This window comes from Xyrauchen texanus, chromosome 20 (genome assembly GCF_025860055.1).
Source record: "Xyrauchen texanus isolate HMW12.3.18 chromosome 20, RBS_HiC_50CHRs, whole genome shotgun sequence".
NCBI lineage: Eukaryota > Metazoa > Chordata > Actinopteri > Cypriniformes > Catostomidae > Xyrauchen > Xyrauchen texanus.
Window position 1 is genome coordinate 11,406,122 of NC_068295.1, and position 26,054 is coordinate 11,432,175.

A 26,054-nucleotide genomic window follows, 5' to 3' on the forward strand; every position below is an offset into this window, starting at 1 on the left:
ATCAGTTTGTTTTACCCACAGAAGGACGAGCTCGACTGATCCCAGAACAGCATTTAGGCATGATGATGAACGAAGCGAATGGGAGAGATGGGTAACTCAAACTGATGCTCATGGAAAGAACTATCGGATGCAGCCTTCTTTATCCACATCTACGGGGAAATTAGAGGATATTTTTTTAACTGATAGTTGTTCAAAGAAAAAAAGAAAAAAGAAGATTGATATATAACAAGTAGGCTATATACATTGAACTGAACCCAAATGTTTTTCAACTGAATGCATTAAAGGAATATTCAGGGTTTAATAAAATCAATTGAAAACATTTGTGGCATGATGTTGTTAATAACCACAAAAAAAGACAGAATATAAAACATGGTAAGAGTATAAATATATATACAAATAATAGGACATATAACAGGATGGCATATGTACATGTGCAAGTAATAATGTGTGTGCAAGTTAGGGGTATGTACAGTTATTGAATTGAATATGTGAATTTACATACAGTTGAAGTCAAAAGTTTACATAAACATATAGTCATTAAAAATCATATTTTAACCACTCCACAAACTTCTGACCCTCAGGGAATGTGATGAAAGAAATAAAAGCTGAAATAAATCACTCTCTCTACTATTATTCTGACATTTCACTACTTAAAATAAAGTAGTGATCCTAACTGACCATAAGACAGGGAATGTTTTCTACGATTAAATGTCAGCAATTGTGAAAAACTGAGTTTAAATGTATTTAACTAAGGTGTATGTAAACTTCTGACTTCAACTGTATGTACATGACATATGTATTTACATTATTGCAATCAGAAGTCAGAAGTTTGCATAAACATATTCATTAAAACTAAATTTGTAGCCACTCCACAGATTTCATATTAGCAAACTAAGTTTTGGCAAGTTGTTTCTGAATGACATGAGTCATTTTTCCAACAATTGTTTACAGTCAGATTATTTCACTTATTATTGACTATATCAGAATTCCAGTGGGTCAGAAGTTTATATACAATAATTTAACTGTGCATTTAAGCAGCATGGAAAATTCCTGAAAATGAAGTCAAGCCTTTAGACAATTAGCTTCTGATTGGAGGTGTACTGAATTGGAGTTGTAGATGTGGATGTATTTTAAGGCCTACCTTCAAACTCAGCGACTCTTTGCTTGACATCATGGGAAAATCTAGACCTCAGAAAAAAATTGTTGACCTCCACAAATCTGGTTAATACTTGGGAGCAATTTCCAAATGCCTGAGGGTATACCACGTTCATAGTAGGCTACACAAGTAACCACCATGGGACCAAGCAGCCAGCATACTGCTCAGGAAGGAGACACATTCAGTCTCCTAGAGATGAATGTGGTTTGGTTCGAGAAATTCAAATCAATCCCAGAACAACAACAAAGGATTTTATGAAGATGCTGGAGGAGACTGGTAGGTGAATATCTATATCCACAGTAAAACAAGTCCTATATCAACATAACCTGAAAGGGTGCTCAGAAAGGAATAAGCTGCTACTACAGTTTGCAAGTGCACATGGAGTGGTGGTGGCGTAGTGGCTAAAGCACAGCATTGTTAATCAGAAGGTCACAGGTTCTAACCCCACGGCCACCACCATTGTGTCCCCCAGAACAATCCCCTCCTGGTTGTTCTGGGGGGATTGTCCCTGTAATAATTGCACTGTAAGTTGCTTTGGATAAAAGTGTCTGCCAAATGCATAAATGCACATGGGGACAAAGATCTTACTTGGAGAGATGTCATCTGGTCTGATGAACTGTTTGGCCATAATGACAAATGTTATGTTTGGAGGTAAAAGGCTTGCAAGCCGAAGAACACCAAATGTGAAGCATGGGGGTGACAGCATCATGTTGTGGGGGTGCTTTGCTGCAGGATGGACTTGTTTACTTCACAAAATAGATGGAATCATGAGGAAGGATACAATGAAGCAACCTCTCAAGACATCAGTGAAATTTCACTGGTATTGGTATCGACTGCTGGGATTTTGTTACTGTGACAACAATAATATATACAGGATTGGGGAGTAACGAAATACAAGTAACGGGAATACGTATTTAAGTATAAGTAAAATACAAGAATCAGAATGAGCTTTATTGCCAAGTATGCTTACACATACAAGGAATTTGTCTTGGTGACAGGAGCTTCCAGTGCACAACAATACAAAAACAGCAGCAAGACATAGAAAAGAAAAAAAAAAGAAGAAGAATACAAATAAATAATTATACATATATGTACATAGTAACTGTATTCCACTACAGTTACAATTTAAATAATTGTTAATTAGAATACAGTTACATTCCAAATTATTTTGATTACTGGAGAGATTACTTTTGCATTTTATTGTCAATTGTTTCATTTAATATTTAGTTATTTCAGATGGAAAACATTTATACATATAAATGATGCGATTCAAAGTGCATTTGAACAGCGGTGAATCACTTTCTTATGATGTGTTATATTCATACGAGCAGACAGAGAAGTAAATTTGAAGTAAGTTTGGAGCAGAAGAAATAGAAATAAAACTTGTGTAACTTGTCCGCTTTACGCTAAGCTAAAATGCTATTTCTTGCCATTTTACATGCAGATGTTACCAGTCACGATCATATTTTTTAACAAGAAAATTCATATCATAATAATAAAAATTCTAAGACCTTTGATATTAAGGCAAAAATCTTATTATTGATGATAATTTTTGTTTTGTTTTCCTGTAAAAATGTCAAAAAATCCTTAAAACAAGATCAATTGGATTCATCTTGTATTAGAAACAACACTGCATAAAATATTTAGGTTTTTCAGAGAATGTTTTTTAACGTGTGTTTTGTGTTAATGTACTGGCACAGTTTTTATAGACAAAACGAGTGAAAAAGTCTACCAGTGCTGAAGTTATCCAAAGTATTTAGAATACGTTACTGACCTTGAGTAATCTAGCAAAATTCGTTACAAATGATATTTTACAGCATGTATTCTGTAATCTGTAGTGGAATACATTGAATGTAATGGAATACAAAAGTAACCCTACTAACCCTGAATATATATATATATATATATGTGTGTGTGTGTGTGCACGCATATATAGATATATACAGTTTATATTTGGCAGAATTTGACAGCTATTATCTTTTTTCATATTTTATTATGATTCTAAATTCATATTATGTTGGGCATAAAAAGCCAAATAAATTCCAGAAAATGTAATTTTTTCTATTTATTTATGTTATTCTTTCTGATAATTGTTCTTGGGATTATTACACAACGTAAGAGCACAGTAGCCTAAATGCTTGACAAGCTTGGGATTGGAGTTCCGAGAATTTCCGATGTTCTACATTCAGCTACTACTTGGAAAACTGGAAAAGGTTAGAAACCAGTTTAAGTTTAACATTCATTCTGTTATGGTTAATTTATTTAAGGCGTCCAAGAGTTGGAAACGCCCACCCCGTCGCGCTGATCCGTGCGCATGCGCAGAGAGTCGGGCCTATCCGTCCTATAGCACGCCAATCGAGACTACGCGTTCATAGCGCTTATAGCAGATCTATAAACATAATAGATAGTATTGTGCGCTTAACTACTACGGTTCATCACTTAGCCAGAATATTTGTTTATCTAAATGTTTTCAAACACGCCGTGGAAATCGCTCGATGTTCCAGTCATCACCTCATTTCCTGTGTAGAGTTTAGTAATTCGGACTTTCGGATCTGTTCGAGCGCGAGCGACGGGATCTGATACCGATCTGAAGGCAGAATCTCCGGAGTGCAGGCCCTTATCCAGTCGAGGTACTCACAGAACTGATCACATTTAACTCAAAATGCCTGTTGTTTGTGTATCGCTGTAGATCCTGCTCTAACACAGATTAATTAATGTGTGGTTGGAATAGTGCCTGATTTCCTCTAAAATCAGATTCAATTTAACATCTTTAAACTATAGTGTTAAACCCAAGCCATTGAAAATGATTACTTCAAGGACTTTACAAAGTTTTTTGCGTGTAATCGATGACAGAATTTGCCTTGTGTACCATTGCATGTGTTATTAAGTGCTACTGTTTATTTCTTCCACAGGCCATGGCAGACTTTTCGGTAAGTTTTTAACTGTTTTTATGAGTAATTTTGTTTAACTGTATACTATTATTAACACTTATTTTTTGTTGTTGTTATTATTATCATTAGTTTGACTGTGTTTTCTCCTGTGTTTTAAATAAACTTCGTGTTTGTTATGTGATTGGGAGTATAAATTATAGTATTAGTAGATATCCCAACAGTTTAATTGATTGCCCTGTTTAACTTTTTAAAGATAACAGACTGAAAGTCTTTTGATGAAACATTAGTCTTTGTTATTTTTTATTCTTAATTAATTCTACTGTAGCTTGCTGATGCTATCCCGGATGATGTTTCTGGTGTATCATCAAAAACTAGTCACACACATCCATCAGCTCCTGGAAATGGGGCCCCACCCCCCACTAATCCTGGGTGGCCTGGTATGGCCCCTGGTGGTCCTAATTTCCCATCCTCAGGAGGTCCTTCCCAACCATCAGCCCCTTCCGGCTTTCCTCAGTCTGGGCCGTCTGCCCCTGGACCCTTCCCCTCCAGCCCAGGAGCCCCGGGCCAGTTTCCTGCTGCCCCAGGTGGATACCCTCCAGGCCCGGGTGTACCTGGACAGTTCCCCTCCAACCCTGGAGCTCCAGGACAGTTCCCCCCAATGCCAGGTCAGTTCCAACCAGGTGGGGCACCCATGCCATACCCAGTTCCTGGACAGTTCCCCTCCCCACCTGGAGCACCACAGGGCCCATACCCAAATGTGCCTTACCAGCCTGGAATACCTGGGCCTGGCATGTACGGTCCAGGAGGCCCTGGAGCCTTTCCCCCAGATGGAGGTCCAGGATATGGAGGAGGAGTGTTTCCCCCAATACCTGTAGGGTCCTGGGGTCCCCATGGAGGGGGCTTCCCTCCTCAGCCCGGCCCGCCAGGAGGCTTTGGTCCTGGACCTATGGGACCATACGGTGGACCAGCTGCTCCAGGTGGAATGCTGGTGAGCAGTGATGGCTGTTTGAATGGGTGTATAAAGTAGGGATGGGCACGAGTACTCGGACGTGGCAGCAATGATTGATCATGAAAACGATGATCGATGGTGATCATGCATGATGTAACTTTTCACTTAATTCGAAATTCAGTGACAATTACCTGACAACTAAACACAATCGTGTCAAAGATGGAGCTTATTTTTAATTTTGAGATTGATTACATTGTGATTTTGAGGGGTACTTTGATTGTCAGAGACGTCTCGTAGCAACCAAATTGATATGCGACGCTGCAATGCTATCATTACGATAATCAAAAGAGCTTGTAATTAACCGTGTTTTAAACAACTACCTCAACAAAACGTTTGCTAAACCCGTTTTATTATAATTTTAATGTAAGAACTTTGACTCTATAATGGATATTGTTTAATAAAAGTGAATGTTTGTCACTGACTTTAAACCTTCCTGTCCTGGGTGCTGAAATGTTTGCGTGACGTAACACACCTGCATCTCGACGAAATGGGAGTTGAAGATTTCTTCACATTATGACAAAATATGATGCATTATATTTTGCTTCTGACCTCTTTTTTACATTTTATAACAGATTATTTTATAACAGCCTAAAATACAACAGACGCAATGCAGCAGCCAAAGATGTTTGTCTGACATGTTATTATATATACAGTTATGTACATGTCATTGCCCCTAATTAGTCTGAGTACTCGAGTAGACAAAATGACCAAAATGCCCATCCCTATTATAAAGGGATTTGTTTGTGTGTGTGTGTGATGGGCTTGCTATGGTGTGATGGTTCTCCTCTAACCTGCTAGAGTTTGTATTATCAGCGTATTGGTGTGGTGAAGTTTGCTTTTGGGATTTTAGGTTTTGCTCCTCGGGTCTGGGTTTCCTGTTGCGGGCTCATTCCGTTAAACCACTACAGATCTTAAACTTATTGACATTGTTTGCAGAATCACAAAGTTCCTCTTCTTGTTTTTCAGCCACCATATAGACCTCCATATTTTTGAGCACAATGAACAGCTCAGCCAATCACAGGATGAGGACAGCACTGCAGCCTTCACAAAGAACACAGTTAACATCAAATCAGAGCTCAGTTCTAGCAAATAGCTCATGCTGATTTGCATAACACCTGTGCAAATGCACATATTTAATGTAGCTAAGCTACTTATTTACTGCACAGTACACATTGATTATCTTTATACCATTGACAACTAATTGTTTTAATTGTGTTATTGCTTTAATAAGAGAATAAATAATGTACTTTGTATTTGTACCAACAGATCAAATCCATATTATTTTAATTAAAGTTTTTTTTAAATGGGCTTGATTTATTGATTTTTAATGTCAACTTCTGTTTGACAGATGATGTTGTAATCTTATAAAAAAGTGATTTATGTTATTATAGTAGTTGAGAGTCGGGGGCCAAAAAGAGAAATGCGCAAATGTACAGCACTCAACCCTATTTTGAGAATCTGTAATCAATATCAGAAATAATTTTGTTTTGCATTGCATGAGGGTGAATAAATTATGCTTTATAATTATAATGAATATATTCATTATTATTTTTTTTTTAATTCTCATCCAAGCTCTTGAAATTCTATTGGTTTTTATCAAAGTTTTTTATATGTGCATGAACAGTATGTCATTTGTGTGTTGGCTCAAACTATTTATGCACTTAAGGAAATAATGAGTCAGTGGGCAGGGTTTGGAATCAGGGATTGGTAGTTTATGCGATTTGTCAGTGTTGCCATAGCAACATGTTGTTTATGAACTGATGGAGGTTATTTGTTAGATATCATTCAGCCAGTTTGTCACATGATCTCTGATGTGGCAATCATTGGAGTGAGAAAAAAGGGTAGGGTGAAGTTCCAGAATGTGATGTCACACTTTGGTATAATTGATGGGGTTTATTTTGCTGTTCATTCCATAGACATAGAATAGCATTCCAAAATGCTCATCTGAATAATTGCGTGTTTTGCACTGTCCTTTCAGTTTCTGTTTGGATGGGTTCCATTTGCACACTATGGAAAATTGCACACAATGAGAATACAATGAGCACACTGTGTGTCAGTGTAGAACATGATGTTTGGAGAAATTGGTTAAAAGGATATTTCAACCAAAAATGAAAATTCTCATAATATACTCACCCTCATGCAAGATGTGTATGACTTTCAGCTGAACACAAATGAAGATTTTTAGAATAATATCTCTGCTCTGTAGGTCCTCACAATGCAAATGAATGGTGATCAGGCATTTGAAGCTCCAAAAAGAAAATAGTCAGCATAAACATAATCCATAAGACTCAAGTGGTTTAATCAGTGTCTTCTGAAGTGATCCAGTTGGTTTTGGGTGAGAACAGACTAAAATATAACTCCTTTTTCACTGTACATCTTGCCATTGTGGTCTCCAGGCACGGTCATGTCAAGCTTTCTTATGCATCCTAGTTATTGATGCATGCGCAGAACGCTAGATGGCGCTGTAGGAAGTGAAATCAAGCTTGAAATCATGATCACCAAGGAGACTGCTGTCAAGATGTACAATGAAAAAGGAATTATATTGTGGTCTGTTCTCACCCAAAACCAACTGGTTCACTTCTGAAGACCTTGATTAAACCACTGGAGTCTTATGGATTATGTTTATGCTGAATTGATTTCCTTTTTGGAGCATATCTTCTGGGCACCATTCATTTGGATTGTATGGAGCTACAGAGCAGAGATATTATTCTAAAAATCTTAATTTTTGTTCAGCAGATGAAAGAAAGTCATGCACATCTGGGATGACATGAGGGTGAGTAAATGATGAGAGAATTTTCATTTTTGGGGTGAACTAACTCTTTAAGCATGTTCTGAGGGTTTGCAAAATATGTTTTTCTGTGCATTGTAAAGTTATATTTTGGCATTTTAGGTTAGAGTTTGTAGCTGATTGCAAGTACTGAGATAATGTTTTTCCAATTATGCAATAACTACTTTAGCAATGATCAAGGATTGATTATTGAGTCCCATTTTACATATATTCTTACTGTACAGACCTGTTTCACCTAGCAAGTAATTTAAATAAATAGTTTGTGCAATTTTAATTTGTGTGGGTTTTTTTTAGCCAGTGCCGTATGATCTTCCGCTGCATGCAGGGGTCATGCCCTGCTTCCTGATCACGATAGTGGGTGAGCCAGTACCAGGAGGAAACAGGTAATATATGTACATAGACACACACATAGAGTAAACATTGTATTGCTTCTACAAAGCAAACCCTTATTTTCCTTTTCTCTCTTTTCTTAGGTTCCATGTGGATTTTATGAGGGGGCCTGATGTGGTTTTCCATTTCAACCCTCGTTTTCATGAGCACACCATCGTACGGAACTCAAACCTTGGGGGCTGCTGGGGTCCTGAGGAGAGAGAAGGGGGCTTTCCCTTTGTGCAGGGCAGACAGTTTGAGGTACGGTATTTGAACTGCTACAGTCACAGATTAAAGGTGAAGTGTCTAATTTCTGACAGGTTTTGAGGAACACCCCATCTTTCTTCTGTAGAACACAAACAAAGATTTTTAGATCATCTCTGGGGGTCTATACAATGCAAGTGAATGGTGAACAAAACTTTGAAGCTCTAAAAAGCACATGAATGCAGCATAAACGTAATCCATAAAACTCCAGTGATTTAATCCATGTCTTCAAAAGTGATTCCAATCTGTCCGGGTCAAAACAGACCATGTAACTCCTTTTTCACTATAAATAATGACATCAGCAGCATTCAGCAGCAATCATGATTGCAAGCTCAATTACATTTTCTAGTCCTATCTAACACTCTGTGCATGTGTCAAGCACTAGGAAGTATGGCTAGAGACTGCAATAGGAAGATGTACAGTGAAAAAGGAGTTATAGAAGACATTGATTAACCCACTGGGGTCATATGGATTACTTTTATGCTGCCGTTATCTCCTTTTTGGAGCTTCAAAGTTCTTATAACTATTCACTTGCATTGTATGGACCTACAGAGCTGAAATATTCTTCTAAAAATCATTGTTTGTTTTCAGCAGAAGAAAGTCATACACATCTAAGATGGCATGAGGCTGAGTAAATGATGAGAATTTTTAGGTAAACTAACCCTTTAAGACATTTAAGAAATGTAATACATTACAAAATGATTCGCTCTAATGCTCTTTTGAAAAGATGTGTATTGTAAAAAGAGCTAAACAGTTAAAAATGGATATTTCTGATGTGTATATTTGTGTGTTCAGCTAAAGATCCTGGTGGAGACAGATGGGTTTAAGGTGGCTGTGGACGGTGTTCATGTGCTGGAGTACGAGCACAGAACGGGCGGAATGGAGGATGTCACTAACCTGCATATAGAGGGAGATGTTATTCTGTTCAGCGTGGCCCCCAGCATGATCTAACAAACAAAAGGGCATAGGAGCGATTTGACAATTAAGGCATCAAGGCATCTCCCAGAAAGGGGAAATGAAGAAAATAGAAATTTCTGAAAGTTATTATGATTGCCATACCACCCCCTCCCACACTTCACACACACTGCAGTTGTCTTTTTAGTGCAGATTAACACAGGATTGATATAATTGAAAGATATTACATTCTGTATAAGTGTGGAAGAGTTTGACCACTCTTAGAGATGCTTAGCAGCCTGATAATGCTGTTATTTCTAAAACTTTTCTGTTTTTCCATCAAAATGCATTAAGCACTAGTTTTTGATATGCATGACTAACATGAATAATTTGACATTTTGTTCCAACAACACCTGCTGTGCATATGAGATCTAAGTAGTAGAGGACAGTGCACCCAATTAAATTTCTGTCATAATTTATTTGCCATCATGTTGTTCTTAATCTGTATGACTAATTATTCTGTGGAACAACACAAAAAGAGATGTTCGGCAGAATGTTAACATCCATTTATTTCATTGTATGGAAAAGAGATGCAATGAAAGTGAATGGTGACTGAGGCTAACATTCTGCTAAATATCTCTTTTTGTGCGCCAAGGAATAAAGAACATCACACAGGTTTGGAACAACATAAAGGTAAGTGTTGACAGAATTATTATTTTTGAGTATACCTTTAAAGGGATTGTTCACCCCAAATTTTAATTTTCATTATTAATTTGCCTTTATGCCATTCCAGATGTGTATGACTTTATTCTGCTGAACACAAATGAAGATTTTTAGAGGACAATTTAATTTCTGTAGGTCCTCACAATGCAAGTGAATGTTGGCCAGAATTTTGAATCTCCAAAACGTACATAAAGGCTGCATAAAAGTAATCCATACGACTTTGGTGGTTTAATTCATGTCTTTAGAAGAGGTATGATAGATGTGGGTGAGAAACAGATTAATATTTAAGGCAGGGCTCCAGACTAAAAAAATGACTTAGAAGCCATTGGCTCCTAAACTGAAACATTAAGCCAAATGGCTGTTTATAGTCGCCAAATCACAGAATTGCTCGATTTAGATTGCTGTTCAGATGCATGTTGGAAAGCAGAAGAAAATAAAGATGGCTGATAACTCATTAATCTGAGGTTTAATATACAGAATGTATAGTTCAGAAGATAAATTTGGATTCCCCTTTTGTCTCATAAATGTTCACACCCCTTTCGTAATGTATGCAAATATAAGAGATAAAATATTGTATTTTATTTAGTACTGCCCTTCAGAATCTACATTACATATATTTACATAAAGTATAGTATGCATATAGGAGTGTGTTACCTTCTTGAGCATCAATGAATGTTTGCACCTTTTGTAATAGTTTTACACAAGTCCCTCAATTGTCTTAAGTGTCAAAAGCTTGATATATATAATTTAATTGTTTTAAAATATTGCCTTAATCATGCTACCTATGGACCAGACTACAAGAGTGCAAATTGAATGAAATCCCAGATTGCAGTTTATTGTGCTACTCCATTCTCAATCAGTAATAACCAAAAGGGGGTAAAAATGGCACACAATGCATTACTTTTAATTATAAAGAAGTGCGAAAAATAGACTCTTATGTTAAAATGTCTACACTCACAGATGTGAGCTCACTGACAGCTGACTCGCTGAGAAAGTGATTCTGATTCAAACTGCTAACCTGAGTTCAAACACTCAGTTCTTTTCGGGTGATTAATGAAAAAGGTCCGGTTCAAAATAGTAATTTGACTCTTTTGTGATGCTGTTGTTGTTGTGCAATGCAACGAGCACCTCAGAAACAGAGCGGGTGATAAGCGGCGCGAGACACATTGGCGCTCTAAAGATGTATTCAGTAACTCACATTATGACATCTGACCCGACTGTCTCTCTAAATCTCTAGTTTCACAACTTAACGTCACTTGCGGTGCCTTTTTAATTACACTTTCACACCTGAAAGTGGAGATTTAAAATAAAAATGACTAAGATATTGATCTGTTTCTCACCCACACCTACCATATCACTTCTGAAGACATGGATTAAACCACTGGAGTTGTATGAATTACTATTATGCTGCCTTTATGTGATTTTTGAGCTTTGAAGGACTGGCCACCATTCACTTGCATTGTATGGACCTACAGAGCTGAAATCTTCATTTTTGTTCAGCAGAAAAAAGAAAGTTATACATTTGGGATGGCATGAGGGGGAGTAAATGATGAGAGAATTTACATTTTTGGGCGAACTATCCCTTTAAACTGGTACATTAACAAGCTGATAAAATTGGGTCATAAACACATTCAGGAAAGAACAGAGCTGTGAAGCTGTGCTGAATTAGATAAGGTCTAAATGGCAGAAATATTTCTTTATTAGGAATGAATGTTTTAATACAATCTTATAAATGAAATCATGGTGATATTGGAGAAAAAATAACAATAAATTATGTTTTACCCTTATAGACACGTGCTTGTCAATTTTGTACAGTTCCAATTTAAATACAGGGCTGCATATCAATTTGTGTACTTTGCTAACGTTTGGGGAAATAAAAAGTTTTAGGATAAAAAAAAAAAGAAGAAACGTTAATATTTATGATTCTGCACTATTTTAGGTTACTAATCAAATAAGCAAATATGTGACATTGACCAAGTTAACTCCTTAATACAAAAGGTAAGCTTCTGTTGAAGCACACATGCTTTTTGGAATATCATGCTGGAATAACATGGATCAACATCTTTTGCACAAACTTGAGTCCATGCCAACTCGAGTGCATGCTTTCATTAAAGCAAACGTAAGACATATACAAAAAATATCTGATATACATTAAAACTTTTCAATTCAACTTTTAACTAAATATGTTGTGCGTGTCCCGGTGGTGTACGCTAGGGGGCGGTGCCGGGTACTTGCGTGTCCCAGCAACATTAGAGGAAGCGGGCGGAGCTCCACGCGCTTCAAGAGGATTGCGTTCATTAGGATTAAAAGTGAAACTTTGATGTACGACCATCATGAACGGATCTGCTCATAGTACGCCGACGGTTCTAGATATTAACCTCAAAAGAGGTCCCGCTGGTAAGTTTGGTTCTCTTTCTCGAGTTCTCCTGTACCCTTGTTAGGAGTTGTTGAAACAGTTTAACCCGGCGGATTGGTGCTGCCGGTCCGGCCCGCTGCAGCCTGGTTCCGCAATCGAAGCTGAAATAATACACGATTTGGGGCCGACTGGGTTTTTGCAGGAATAGCTCAGGTTCATTTGGAGACGTTTGTGTTGTGAAAGTGAAAGTTCGTCTAGGATAAGAACCAGCACAAGACAATACGCCACCTGCATTATGGACTGACACGTAAACAAATCAGCAAGTCACATTTACAAATGAGATATGACTCTTTCAGTACACGATGTTGGCTGTTATTGAAGTCTTGGAGGAGTGTTAGGGTTTGGTACCTGTCCATTTAGTTCAGTTACTGAGATTCTGAGGGATGGCAGTCCAGCCTGTTGACTTTGTTGAATCTGTTATGTAATGGTTGTGTGTGACCTCTGCTCGTTCAGTGGCTGGGCTGCTCCGATAGAGCTTCATTTCCATGTGGACTTTGATATCTAGTGGATAGTATGACTGTAAAACAATGTCAAACACATCATACTATATAACGATATCAGTCTAAATCAGTGTATTTTTAAGGGTTATACCTGCATTTATGAAAAATTACAATTCTCTCATCATTACTCACCCTCATGCCCAGAGGCGTAGCCAAGGGTGAAATTAGACACAGGCCCATCCAGAATTTTAGAGATTACTCTTTGAATTAAAATATATAGTAATAAAATGGTAAATAAATAAATAAATAAATAAATAAATAAAAAAGCATAAATTCTTATTTCTGAAAGTGTGAAATAACAATTTGAATGTGCTGCCTTTGTTGTTTATGAAAATGTGGCAAAAAAAATAAAAAATGGGGTAAAAATTTGGCCCATCAAAAATAATTTCCTGGCTACACCCTTGCTCATGTCATCACAGATGTGTGACGTTAAAGTTTTGGTCACCATTCACTTGCACTGTATGGACCTTCAGAGCTGAGATATTCTTCTAAAAATCTTAAAGGAATGTTCAATACAAGTCAAGCTCAATTGACAACATTTGTGGCATTATGTTAATGATTACCACAAAAATTATTTTGAATTGTCCCTCGTTTATTAATAACATTTAAAAATAGAACAAAATTGCAGTTATGGTACTTACAATAAGTGAGTGTGGCCACTCCATAAACGTAAAAATACACAACATTTAAAAATTATAGCCGCTAGACATTTTTTGTGTGCTTTAAATCGCTTGCTAACCTTTATCTTTGTAAAGTTATATTCAGTGTTACAACTTCGTTGCCATAATGTAAACCTTATAATCTTGTAAATGATGTAATGTCAGTTTTGTGCTGATTTCTGACTCCCTGCTATGGTTAGGGTAGGGGTGGGCTGTAGGGATGCGGACAAATCAGGTTTTGGGGAGTAAGAATATAGCGGGGGGTTCGATTTTGGCACAACACCAGTAAATCCCTGTTTTTATCACACTGAAATCACATTACCACAAATAATGTTTGCATCTTGTGACTACTTTTGAAATTGTATGCATTTTGAATGTTTATGGATTGGGCTCCCCATTCACTTAAATTGTAAGTGTTATTCTGTTAACATTTATTTATTATTTTTTTAACATTTCATTTATATAACAGTTTTTATTGATTCAAAGTAGCAAATTAAATAGACATAACAGGATATATGGAATCAATTTATATGGGATTATAACCCTTCCCCTCAACCCACCCTCCATACATTCAACCCTACATGTCTCTCCACTTCCCCTCCCCGAGAGCTTTCTAAAAAGGCTAACTAGCTGACCCATTTCTTGTCAAACAAAACCATGTTGCCTAGCCATCTCCTCAAATGCCGTCACCCTGCCTATCTACGTGTACCACTCCTGAAATGAGGGCACACCAACCATCCTCCATCCCCTCAGAATGATCTGTCTACTGACCATGACACTGGCTAGGACCTCATTTCTTATGTATTTATCCCCTGTACTAATGACCGCTCCATCGCGTCTGGGGCAAAATTAAAATTGAGTTTCCAATACGTTGCACATAAACCTTTGAACACTCAACCAAAATTCTACCCAAAAAAACATGGGTTATATCCCCGTCTTCTGATTGGCATCACCAGCAGGTAGGTGTGTCTTTAAGACCAAGCCTATACAATCTAGAGGGGGTCCAATAGACTCTATGTAAAATTTAAATTGCATCAGACTTGCATCACTAGATTTTATTTATTTATTTAACCTTTATTTATCCAGGTAAACTGTTTGAGAACCACTTCTCATTTACAAACATGACCTGGCCAAGAGGCTACAGGAATAAATAAGAACATACTGTACAGCTGTACATGGTCAAACACATAACACACAGAACAAGCAACTAAATTAAAAAAAGATAGACAACAAAGGGGAAAAGAAAAGGAATAGAGTGCTTAAATATGTGTGTATAAATATGGTTCATGATTGTCAGCAGGAACAAGAGTCAACTATGTAATTTTCGAGATTTTGTTTAAAGGTGGAGATTGGGATCAGAGATGTAAGTTTCAGGGTATTTTGTAGTATATTCCAGTCATGTACTGATGCAAAGCGGAAGGCATTACGTCCAAAGGTAGTAGAAGTAGGGGGGGTACTAAATTGAATCAAATTACTTGATCTTGTGTGATAGGTGTTATGAGCAGCATGAAGTAGGGATGAGAAATATAGAGGTGCCTTGCCCAGAATTGTCTTGTATATGAAGAGAAACCAATGATGGAGCCGCCGGGTATAAAGGGAGGGCCAACCCACCAGTTTATACAGGTCACAGTGATGAGTGTGAAAGGGTGCATTAGTGGCAAAACGGATGGCTGAATGATAGATTGTGTCATGTTTTTTTTTAGAGCTGTGTTTGGTGCCATTCTGTAGATAATATCGCCGTTATCCAAAATTGGCAGTACTGTCATCTTAACGAGGGTGCGTTTGGAAGCATGGGTAAAGGAGGCTTTATTACGGAAAAGAAAGGCTAGTCTAGCTTTGACTTTTGTTTGAAGGTTATTGATGTGTGTAATGAATGACAGAGATGAATCCAGATACCTAGATATTTATATTCTTTGACATACTCCAGAGCCATACCGTTCATGCAGGTGATTATAGGTGGAGTCTCTGTAACCTGTTTTCGGCTAAAAAGGATACATTTTGTCTTACTGGCATTAATACGGAGGTGGAGACTGTCAAAGAACTGCTCTATATAGGTGAAGCTGAGTTTAAGACTGGAAGCCGCAGAATTGGGAGAGGAACCAACTGAGTACAAAATGGTATCATCTGCATAAAGATGAATCCGAGAGGTACCAACAGCTCTGGCTATATCATTGATATAGATAGAAAAAAGGATTGGACCCAGGATGGAGCCTTGAGGCACACCTTTAGAGACAGTAAGTGGGTCTGACATAATGTTGTCAACCTTCAATTGCTGGACACGGTTGGTGAGATAATTAGCAAACCAATCAAATGTGGACTTGATGTTTTCTCCCATAATCTCCTAAGAGACGTTGAAGTTCTGTCCCCAGACTCTGAATTAACAAGGAGTAATACATAGAAGCCTCATGACCTTTTCCCAAAATCAAAGCAGTAATCACCACTTCCAGAGTATCTGCCGTTTTAGGGGGGTGTATGCTACTCCCAAAAATAGTATAGAGCAGATGGCTCAGCTGCAAATACCTAAAGAACTGAGATCTGGGAATCCCAATATGTTGAACCATATTTATTTAGTTTTATCCTCTTTTGTCCCAATTTGGAATACCCAATTCCCACTACTTATTAGGTCCTCGTGGTGCCACGGTTACTTACCTTAATCCGGATGGTGGAGGACAAGACTCAGTTGCCACCACTTCTGAGATCATCAATCTGCGCATCGTATCACATGGCTTGTTATGCTTGGCACCACAGAAACCCACAGTACTGGAGGCTCGTGCTACTCTCCGCGATCCACGCACAAATTACCACGTGCCCCATTGAGAGCGAGAACCCCTAAATGTGACCACAAGGAGGTTGCCCCATGTGACTACCCTCCCTAGCAACTGGTCCAATTTGGTTGCTGGAGACCTGGCTGGAGTCACCCAGCACACCCTGGATTCGAACTTGTGACTCCAGGGGTGTTAGTCCGCATCAATACTCGCTGAGTTACCTAGGCCCACTGATCCATATTTTCAAAGGATTTCAACACTTCTCTCTCATATAGGTCACCAAGTATATTAACCTCCCTCACAATCCACTCTGACCAACAGAAAGGGAACTTATAAAAAAATAATTTGGGGTTGATCCATATGCTCGAGGCAACATTTAAATAAATGTCCGAATTAAACACTCTGGACAGTTTTGTCCATACCGAGTGCAAATGCGAGATGACAGAGTGTACGTGGACTAATAATTTAAGCAGTAATTTAGCAATAATTCAATTTATTATATACCATATATATATATATACACACACACACACACAAATTTCAAATAATTTGTATTTGCCTTACCTTAAACATTATTACAATATAAAATACAATAAAATATAATGCTTAAAAGAAACTGGAGCGCATCTCATATCCACCACTACTCTGAAGAACCGCACAGTTGCTTACTTTGTGACGTCAAAGTAATTTTGATATTAATTATCGCGATTAGAATATCAAGGGCAATAATCAACAATTATGATTTTTGCTATAATCGTGCAGCCCTACCCTGGTGTGTTTTGAGGTGTTGCCACATATGGAGTAAAGGAAATCATATAGTTGGCGTTTTAATGTATCCCATTAAAAAATCCTGAATTCCAACAAATGCTAACGGCTGAAATCATTGTCTATATGGAGACCAACTGGACCCGAGTATCCTCTGTGGGCGTGGCTTGGGAGGCACTTACGGGTCGGATCATACAGTATGCCTCATTCATCAAAAAATCCAAAGCACGAGAACTTGTGGAGTTGGAAAGGAATATTAAAAGTGCCAAGGCAGAGCTGAAGCACTGAATGTCATCTGATGGCCTCTGACTGAAATACAGATATAATACTATTTTGCCATGAAAGGTGGAGTTTTGTCTATTCAGGTCAAGACAGACATACTTTGAGTAGGGGGACAAAGCAGGGAAGCTTTTGGCTAGATATATAAAGCAGAGAGAGTCTTTTTCTACCATTACCTCAGTGAAATCTGCTGGTGGTGAAATATTTACCTCAACCGTTGATATTAATAATGCTTTTAAAGAATTCCATCTTGATCTCTATAGTTCCACGTCTTCATTTACTGATGAAGACATAAGAAACTTTGTGGAACCATTAGAACTCTAATTAGAATTAGAAAATGAGCAAAACAATTCTCTTGATTCTGAGATAAACTTGGAGTGGTAAATGTCACGGCCATCTCACTTGACACCGAAAAGGCATTTGATATGGTAGAATGGGATTATCTTTTTAAGATTTTGGAAATATACGGGTTTGGGAGTAAATTTATTGGATGGATTAAGTGACTTTATATACACCCAGTAGAGGCGGTAGAAACAAATTGATTAATTTCAGATTAGTTTTCTCTGGATAGGGGCACCCGGCAGTTACCCTCTTTATTGTTCTGTCTTGCCCTGGAACCATTAGCAGTTTATAAAATAAACAAAAATGCACATTTGAATATTGAATGTTTGACAAGCACTGACAATGACTTCTTGGACTAAGAGCTGAGATTTTCTGCTAAAATTCTTTGTTTGCATTCAGCAGAAGAAAGTCATACACATCTAAGATGGCATGAGGTTGAGTAAATGTTGAGATCATTTTCATTTTTAGGTGAACTATTCCTTTAAGACATTTAAGAAATGCATTACAGTATGATTATCTGTTATGCTCTTTTGAAGCTATGTATTGTAAAAAGCGCTAAACAATTAAAAATAACTTTTTAATGTGTGCATTTGTGTGTTCAACTAGTTATAACTCTTACTTTGTTAGTGTAATCTCTATAATATTATTTTAAATGAAATGCTTATTCTGTAATCCTGAACACCTGGAAAATCATGTAAAAGTAATGGATTTTTATTGGTCAAAATTTGTGTGAGCCTAGCATTCATCAGCATATCAGAGTCTGTCAGCAAAGCTCAGTTTACTCATGTAAATGGTTTAAGCAGTGTGTAACATCCTGTTTGTCTCTGCCAGGTCTGGGGTTTAATATAGTGGGTGGAGCCGACCAACAGTATATAATGAATGACAGTGGAATCTATGTGGCCAAAATCAAAGAAAATGGAGCAGCTGCGCTGGATGGACGTCTGCAGGAGGGCGACAGAATTCTTGCGGTAAAATCATAGACTTTTACTGAACAAAGTTAACAAAGCACTTTACAATACAGAGTTGTAGAATTTACTGAAAAAACAATGTGGACTACTCCTGTGGATGACCCTATTCAGCTTTTATGCAGTTCCTTGGAATACTGATGCTGATTCAGCTTTACACACTGTTTTTATGTGGTTGAGGTACCAGAACAGAAGGGAAAATTATTTTTTGGTTTGTTCAGTAAGGGTTTTAAAAGCTTCATATATTTTTGTTTTTTATCATATTTTTTTTTATAATGTTAAGCAAGTTTCTAGCACAAAAACAGTTTATAGGACACATGTTTACTCAGAATTGCTGTCTGGCGACGGAACACAAGGACATTTGCGTTTCAGACTATGTGAAATGGCAATATTTTGCATTCGTAACTTTTGGAAAATGCTTGAAAATGCCAATGTGGACCGCAAGTGATTTAATCGAAATCAAAAAGGCATTTTCAAATGTATTCAGATTAATTTGGATGTAGCCTAAGAGGGCCAATGTGAGCTTGACCAATATATGATACTTTCTTGATTTACTGATGTATAAAATAGCAAGAAAGTAATACAGAAACAGATCTCATCTTGTTTTGGATGTGTTGCCTACATAAAGCATAAGTCATGTAGATTCCGCAGTCAAAATATGTATTTTAATGTCAATTCTATTCATTGAAATTGATCGCAATTACAATATCAAGGGACATAATCGACAATTATGATTTTTGTCATAATCGTGCAGCCCTATTTCTAATATTTGGCGATAAAATTATACAGCTATTTGTCTAATTTTCGATATGTATCCTAAGTTCTACATCTAGACGATCGGATCAGGTACATCTTGCTAAAAACTCCAGCAGTTCGGCAAAGACATACACACAACTAGCTAACTGAATCACAGTCATGAAATTAGCCTGTTAGGAAGTATTAGCAGACTAGCGGCTACGTAGATCTGCCATCATGGAAACTGGTAGCTGCTAGCTATCCGGCTAATAAGACATAGTTGTATACCGAACAAGACAACTCCGATAATGCAATACAGCTATCAAATGAACACAACGCACACCATTGCTGTTTATGTACTATTTAGTAAAAAAAAATTAGGGGGCTTGGCGAATATAGACGCTGACTACCAAATTGGTCCGGTTGCTAGGGAGGGTAGAGTCACTTTGGGTAACCTCCTCGTGGTCACTATTAGTGGTTCTCACTCTCAATGGGGCACGTGTTAAATTGTGCATGTACCTCAGACTGGGAGCCTCCGCGGTGTCATGCACAATAAGCCACGTGATAAAATGTGCGGATTGACGGTGTCAGAAGCGTAGGTAACTGAGACTTGTCCTCCGCCACCCGGATTGAAGTGAGTAACCGCACCACCACCAGGACCTTCTAAGTAGTTGGATTTAGGCATTCCAAATTAGGAGAAAAGGGGATAAAAGAAATAAACAAATCCTAATCCATAGCACTGTCACAGGCAAGAAAGTGTTTCTTCTTGTGACGTTTATTCGTGGTTGGCAATCCAGCTGATGGTGCCTGATCGCCACCTATTGAGCTGGACTGTGGAGTGTCAAAGTCTCTAAGTGGAGTCAAATGTAGGATTAAATCCTAAACTGATTGTACTTTTAATGGTTGCTTCACTTTTACTTACTCTCTGGTGTTTACTTGTTAACAAACAAGTTTTGTTTATATTCATTCTTGAAGTCTTACAAACATGTAGAAGGCAGTTCCACCCCCATTAATCGTATGAAATGTATATTGTGATAAATATCGATATCGAACAATATGAAAAAATATATTATCATTTTTGGCCATTTCGCCCAGCCCTAGTGCAACATTTGGTTACTTTCCCCACATCTTGGTTTTATTGTTAAATACCAGCTGAAATAATTGTATCTTCTTATGGTGTTTAGGAATAATATCAGTCATTATCAAGGCGTGCGTGCGTGCGTGCGTGCGTGCGTGCATACACGCATATAATTAATGCCCGGCCGATATTAGCCTTTCACCGATATATCATATATGCGTATATGTTTACCGATATGTGTAGATATGAAAACCTTATTTCAGAACATATAATGCAGAAAACAATGCTTGAACTGGTGTCATGTTTATCACATCTGTTTATGTTAGCCAGCTATAGTTTGTCAGTGCATTCAGTAATGTAGCAGATTGAAAGGTAAATATCAGAGCATCTTTTTGCAGTTCGGCAAACAACCGTGCTGTGGTGGATCGTGTCTGTTGAGTGTTGATTTCACGCTAGGTTGTTAACTAGTTGGTGAGACGCAATGCTGGGAAGTAAATAAACAATGTCCGTATTTTACTTTCTGTGACAACGAGCTTATAGCTAACTAGCTAATCACGTAGCTACTTTCATTGCTTGTCAGCTGATTGGAAGCTAATGTGTAAACATGTATTCACCAAACTGTTTTGTTCAGGATTCACACTTTGGTACCCCCTTCAACAGAACAATTCTAGTCATTGCATTTACAAAATGTGATATTTTAAAGTCTGGTTTTGCACCATTGAAAGTTTCCCCTGAACTTGTATAGTAGAATATGGTGTAACGTCGCTGTCACCATTTATCTTGACTCGGCAGGTGTAAATGCTTCTTGTTTACAACCTGCCCCTAATTGATGGGCAGTATTAATATAGTCAGCATTTGACTGATACTAAATGGTACTACTGATGTTTATTTAGCTATTTATTTTATTTGAATTTATTATTTATTTTAATGGTCAGCATTTGACTGATACTAAACATACAGTTCTGATGTTTATTAAAGGGGTCATAATATGCAAAATGCACTTTAACATGGAGTTTGAACACAAATTTGTGTTTGCGGTGTCCACACAACCACCCTATAATGATAAAAATCCACCCAGTGGATTTTCTCAGCGTTCATTTCTAGAATTTGTATTATGTACAATAATAATAATGTCAATTATTCTTTGATAAAAATGTTTAAGAAAGCAGCCTTCTGAGTGCCTTTGCATAGCCATATCGGTGCACAATCCACATAGAAAAGGTCTGTTTTTATTACATCTCAAAAATTAACTATATCGGCCACCATATCGGTAATCGCCTCTCTCAGAGCAGCATCTAACAAACACAGATGCACCACAATAGTAAAAATACCACATACACCACCACATTATTATAGTAATAATTAAGATAAAAGTATTGCTAGGCACTATACAAATGAAAGCACCTTCAATCTTCTATCTGTCTGTTTCACTTCAGTGATTAAAACCTTGTTTAGGTATACACACTCCCCTGTTTCTGCTGTACACATACACCATAATAGTAACCTAACCGTTAAACAAAATGTAAAGCTTCAGTCAACTAATTAATAATTACTTTATACATTATAAGGAATTATTACAGTAAATGGTAAAATATTGTACAAGTCAAACACATTAGTACTAAATATAATTATTTAGTATTGTAGCCTACATTAAACCTTCTCCCCTCTGTCCTTGTTCCCTTTCCAGTGGTTGTAGAGCTTGTCCAGATTTATAGGGCCCTCTGCTTGTGTAGACTGGATTCTCATTAGTTGATCCAAGTGGAAGGTCTCAAGTCGGTTCCATGATTTTTGTCTTTATATGATTCATCAGACTGAAACCGCGTTCACAGTCTGCACTAGATGCTTGGAATGTTTCATAATTGTCAATCAGCTGTACAAGCTCCGTGAACTCCTCACTTTTTAGCATCCAGGTAACCATCTACACAAATGTCTGGAGCACTCCCATCTTTTGTTTTTCTTTAGTCCTACTGTTCTACTGAGACACTCTGTGGCAGTCTTGTCCGTTTGTTTTAGAATAGCTTGGAACTCTCTGTCAGTCTGGTTACATCATCTGTACCATGATCAAAATGTTGAATCCAGTGTTTCTAGGTTAAAAAAGCAGGCCATTCTTTAAGCTCACCTTCAGGAAATCAAGAGTCAAGATGGTAATAAACAGAATAATATTTGCTGAATATACCACACTGTCACTTGTTTCCAACGGCTTGTTCACTCGGTTGCTCCAGTAAACATGCTCCAAGAAATTTTTCCATTTTAGATCTTGCAAGGCAATGGGCATCAATGATGCTAAGATTGCTTCGCTGCAAGGAGACACAGAGATGAGCTAGTTCTTCCAACACATCTCCAAGCGCAGTCACAGCAACTCTGTGCTTTGGGTGGGTCAGTTTTTTTGGTGACAATATTTTGCAATCGGGTCATCGTTGTCCGCTTCTTTTGTGCAGTATTCTGTTAATACAATGTAATTGCGCAAAAACGCATATACAGCTTGCCAACTTGACAGCCAATGTACCTCATTCAATATACTGTTCTAAACCCTGTTTCCACTTCCTTCATCAAAGACGCACCTGTCCAAGCATCATCAATTCCCAAATCCTCTATGAGCAACGCAATGTTGGTAAGGTGTGGTATCTGTCGTCTCAGTATTGCATTGACTCCATTTTGTTTACCTAGCATGACAGAGGCGCTGTCGGAGGTTAACATTACAATTTTCTGTAAATCATGTCTGTGATCCATGTAGAACTTTATTATTGCATCCGCAATCTCCTGAGTGCTGCATCCTGCCAGCTGAATGATCCCCATGGTTTTGTAAGTGTTGTCATTTTGCTTCCTAAACTTAATGTAAACAACCAGCATTTTATGCACTGTAATGTTTGGGCTTTCATCGACTATCAGTGTGTGAACATGGGCATTTCTCACACTTTCCATAGTCTCTGCTTGTACAACTGCATTAATTGACTCCACAAATTCAAATGCATTGTTTTCACTTCTCCAGCTGTCGGGAAGTCTAACATATTTTGAAAGGTGATCATGAATTTCTTGAACCGACAGCTTCGACGTGTTCATTTTGATGGCAAGAAGCACGTTATCGATCAATATTTTTATTTGTTCCCTGTTTGACTTGTTCTTATTTGCAAGGTCAATATGCTTTTCTCTCGACTTCCCAAGAAGCCGGTTAATCGAAGTTCCATGCTTTTGATTATATGATGTTTTGACAGCATCAATATGACCTTTTTGTGTTTTGGCATTTTAGGTAGTCAAGATTCCACTCGGTCCAGGTTTTCCCGATGGAAAACTTTTGATTCAGAGCAAAATTTGCACATGAGCCCACTAGCTCCGTAGCTAAATATGTCACACATTTTAACTGTCTTACCAGGATCATCACTTGTATCCATGTAAACTATTTCATTTAGCCATTCTTGTTTAAGAAGTCAAACTAACTTTTTTTTTTTTTTTTTTTTTTTTAAGAGGTTGCAGAGGTGACGTTCCTTCATTTCGTTTCGCCATTGCTTCTCACTGGACGCTCGTCTACTCGGTAGCTAGTACATTTTTGTGCACACGCAGCTTAAAGGGAACATTGGTTGTGATGTCACAAAAGATTTTTAAATGAGAGTTTTTGCAGTTTACTTTCAATAGATGGCCATTTTTGGATTGTGAAGGGAGATCCATTTTGGAATTCCAAAAGTTACAGTATGTTTTCATAGTTCTTCAAAGTCTCATTTCAAAAGGTAAAGGAAAATATTATGTTTCATTATCCATATGATTTTAAAAAATGAATGTGCTTATGGTTGTTTTGTTTAGATAAATGGTCAAAAGTTGGAGAATCTGTCTCACGGTGCAGCAGTGGAACTGTTTCGGTCTGCAGGAGAGGACGTGCAGCTCAGCGTACAGCAGCGAGTGAGTGTTGCAGACAAATTTTATCATGACAGAATGTAGAAAATGCCTTTTAGTCTGATAGCTAAACCAGTGTAATTCAAATTTACAAGATCAACCAATTAATTAATTGGATCCACATGTGTTTATGTTTGTAGTCTACCCTCCTGCAAAATGGTCCAGCAAGCTCTCGCAGTGATGGAGAATCTTCACCCGCTCTTGGCACATGGACATTGCTCACTGTATTCACGCTGGCAGTAGTAGCAGCAGCAGGGTTCATTGCTTACAAACGTTTTCACCCGCATCCTCGGGGCCGGTTTTAACCCATATCATCACATTTTACAGACTAAAGCTTGTTTTGAACTGATTCTGCTGAGGGCCCAAACATTAACTGGGAAAGAAAATGGAAACCCAATTAATGGAAGCAGAAATACACATGCAGATTTTCTTTAACTGTTTATACCATTGTTATAATGACGTAGCTGGACATGTTCATTTCATTGTGTGAAAATCCTTGACATTTATCCAAAATCCCTAGCATGCTGTATCAAGCCTGATGACATTGCATGAAGGAGTGTGATCATTGTTTTGAGGGGACAGGGATGAAGATGGTGATGGGAACAACAGCGGCAGAAGAAATTGCCATAAACTGAATTCAACAGAAGGACCACAGGCAGGACCGCAGGAGGAGCTATTTCTCTGGGCAGAAAACAGGCCCACAGAGTAGTAACTTTCTTGTCTTGTACCTCTCTGGAGGAATGGAATGAGCCTGAGGTGTAGCTACTCGGGTACCTGCTTGTGCAAGAGTATGTTTGAAAGTGTGCATGATATGGTTTCACTTTTCTTTCTTTTTTCTTACTAGTTAATTTCTCACTCATCCATATTTAGATTTGCAGGATGCATTTCTGTGGTTGGCGGTAGTGCTTTGGAGGTAGAGATGTTCGATTTGTTTATTTGGCATTAGTGCTTGGCCCTATATGATGTGCTTTGTGCCCTTAATGTGCCTCCCTCAGGGAAAATCTAGAGGTGACACTTTCACTATCAAAATGAATATGTGATTTTTTTTTTTTTTTTATATGTATATGGCTTGTGATTCTGAAATGGTCTTGTCTTGATACTGTATATGATACACCGTTTTAGAGCTTTAATCTGCACCTCTGAACAATTTTGTGCCTTGCCTCTCATTGAGCTGCTGGCTTCAGTGCCACCCCCTTTCTGCAGGTGCTTATGCAATGTGAGTTGCTTGAGTTCTGCGCTTTTTTGAACCATGTGTTCTGTAACTGACATTTGTTTGTGTTGTTTGCACCAATCGTAAAACCTTTATTCATGAAATGCTTGTCATTCACGATTTACATCATGCATTGAATAAATATTTTGGGAAACACACATTTGTGTTGATCTTGACTTTGAAACCGAGTCCAGAGGGCATTTCCTTTTCTATATGAAAGTAAACGTTATAACGAATCACTGATTTAGTTTTTGATGGGTGTTCAAGGTTTACAGTATGTACTGCACAAACAAAAACAGTCATTGACTGACAATAACAGTAAATAAATTATAATACTGAAAGTTTTATGGATGAGGTGATA

The 26,054-nt window shown here is 37.7% G+C and overlaps 2 protein-coding genes across 2 annotated transcripts; both read left to right on the forward strand.

The window, feature by feature from the left end:
* The first annotated feature begins 3,471 nt into the window (after positions 1-3,471).
* LOC127660859 (galectin-3-like) lies at positions 3,472-11,881 on the forward strand. Its single transcript, XM_052151305.1, has 6 exons — positions 3,472-3,786; positions 4,069-4,086; positions 4,373-5,035; positions 8,139-8,227; positions 8,318-8,474; positions 9,273-11,881. Exons 2-6 carry the CDS (start codon positions 4,072-4,074, stop codon positions 9,426-9,428), a joined length of 1,080 nt encoding a protein of 359 aa, XP_052007265.1. The 5' UTR covers positions 3,472-3,786; positions 4,069-4,071; the 3' UTR covers positions 9,429-11,881.
* A 462-nt stretch (positions 11,882-12,343) lies between these two features.
* LOC127660862 (synaptojanin-2-binding protein-like) lies at positions 12,344-25,870 on the forward strand. Its single transcript, XM_052151307.1, has 4 exons — positions 12,344-12,491; positions 18,652-18,788; positions 24,394-24,489; positions 24,624-25,870. Exons 1-4 carry the CDS (start codon positions 12,428-12,430, stop codon positions 24,786-24,788), a joined length of 462 nt encoding a protein of 153 aa, XP_052007267.1. The 5' UTR covers positions 12,344-12,427; the 3' UTR covers positions 24,789-25,870.
* The last annotated feature ends 184 nt before the right edge of the window (positions 25,871-26,054 follow it).